A 2,091-nucleotide genomic window follows, 5' to 3' on the forward strand; every position below is an offset into this window, starting at 1 on the left:
CAACGACATGCTGATATTTGGATCTTTAACTGCCTGGTTCTTAAAAGAGGTACCGTTCACTGTACCCTACATAGGAGTAGAACAATTGATTTCAGTGCCCAGAAATGTCCTACGACCTTTTGATTGAACAAATTTTGCAATGATGTTGTTATTGTTTATCCTAAAACATTTTAAAGGAATTGGAAAATGTTCTGCATTCCTCAAAGTACACATCAGTCTTTGGAACAGAGTAACTATTATACGTTTTACTCTTTACCTCATGTCAGGCTTGAATGGAGTGATCAACATAAAATGCCCAATTATATCGCTTGCTACTTACATGGTAATTTATAAGCAAGGAGAAAAAACTAGTTTATATAATGTACTATATACATGAACTCTAGAGGCTTGGGACTAGAAAATGGCTTGACAGTGGTTTGAGTCCTTCATGTGCGTGCATATGCATGTGCAAAATCCCAGGAGAGGAACGGAAGGGACTGTGGGGTGACCACCCGCCTTGGGTGTTGATTTCTCACTTTCTGTCTCGCTGTTTCTCTCTCTCCATCAAGCGCACACGCCCTATGGTAAAAACCTTTAAAAAAAAAAAGAAAGAGAAACAGCTGGATGTGTGCACACGCATGGATGCCCTAAATCCTGGCAGGAGAACAGAGAAGGGATTGCAGCAAGATTGCTCCCTGGAGGGATGCACCACCGTCTCCTGTCAGCACACGTGCTGTTATTCATTCAACCATTTGATGGTTATTTATTGAGCACCTACTATGCATGTATTTGATTTATTAATGTTAACATTTATTATAAGTATTAGTAATATTCTTTTTGGGTAACTGAAAGGGAGGATTAAGATATAACATATAATATTTGGGCTTTATAAACACACCACTGAATTTTTTTTGTCTTTTTTTTTTTTTTTAGTTGACAGAGGATGAGTACGCTCACTGGAGAGAGACTTTGGGGATGGTAGGAGGAGGGCAGAGGGAGAAAGAAACCCCCATGGGGAATGATAGCTCTGCAATCCCTTCTCCTCCATTTCTCCCTCCTTTCAGGATTTTGAGCATGCTCACACGCACACACGCACACACCCCCGGTGTGTTTCTCAGGCCACCGTGTTCAGGCTTAAATTTCACATCGCCAGTAGGATCCAGTTGTCTTAACCTCTACACAAGACGGTGGCCCTGTCTTTTTTTTTTTTTTTTTTTAGTTTTCAGAGGTTCATGTCCTCATCAGAGGGAGAGAGACAGAAAGACAGAGAGAGAGGGAAAGGGAGAAAGCAAGCCCCAGGAAGACATGGTCACTCTGCAATTCTTTCTCTATTTTTGCAACCTGTGCATTTTTTTTTTTTTTAAATCACAGGGGCCAGGACTCAAACCGTGCCATCAGCCATGTGGGATTTAGTTCTCTCAACTACCAGGCCACAGCGCCAAGCCTAAACATACTATTGCATTTCATTAAACACTAGCCTAGCAAAATCTGTATGCTTCTTGTTTAGACCCCTTTAAATTATGGTAAATTTTACAGACATCATAACTATCTTTATGCTGTGTACTGTGATCAAGATTAAGCTTCGACCCAGCTGTGGTAGTACACGTTGATTGACACTGCTATGCAATGACTGAGGCCACATGGAAGGCCTAGGTTCAAGTCCTGGTCCCCCCTAAAAGCCAGGTGCAGTGCTAGCTTGTGTTCCCAGCTACTTGGGAGGCTGAGGCACGAGGATCTCAAGATCATGAGAGTGTATTTAAATAAATAAATAAATACAAGAGTGAGCTTTACCAACAGCTTTTCTAAATGCTTCCTTCCAACATAGGTGACAGATCATGCAGATGGTAAACATGTTGTTGCTCAGTTCCACGAATGGCAGGCCGGAACTGGACTGATCCTTTCCCGAGCCCGGAAACTTCCAATTGCCACAGTATTTACCACCCATGCCACACTCCTTGGGCGGTATCTCTGTGCAGCAAATATTGATTTCTACAACCATCTTGATAAGGTAAAAAGTCCTTCTCCCCTTTACCCAGGGTTCTTACAGATTGCTGAAGCTGAAAGGTGAGAAGTATTGATCTTCATATTTCATCTGCCAACCCCATGGCAGGA

General features: G+C 42.1%; 1 protein-coding gene across 1 annotated transcript in view; it reads left to right on the plus strand.

The window, feature by feature from the left end:
* GYS2 (glycogen synthase 2) overlaps positions 1–2,091 on the plus strand; it is a 79,517-nt gene that overhangs the window by 12,905 nt on the left and 64,521 nt on the right. The window contains exons 3-4 of the mRNA XM_006155074.3: positions 1–49; positions 1,805–1,987. The exon at positions 1–49 is cut by the window's left edge and continues 137 nt beyond it. Of these exons, the coding sequence (XP_006155136.1) occupies positions 1–49; positions 1,805–1,987 (232 nt within the window). The remainder of the gene's footprint in view (positions 50–1,804; positions 1,988–2,091) is intronic.

This window comes from Tupaia chinensis, unplaced genomic scaffold (genome assembly GCF_000334495.1).
Source record: "Tupaia chinensis unplaced genomic scaffold, TupChi_1.0 Scaffold000434_1, whole genome shotgun sequence".
NCBI lineage: Eukaryota > Metazoa > Chordata > Mammalia > Scandentia > Tupaiidae > Tupaia > Tupaia belangeri.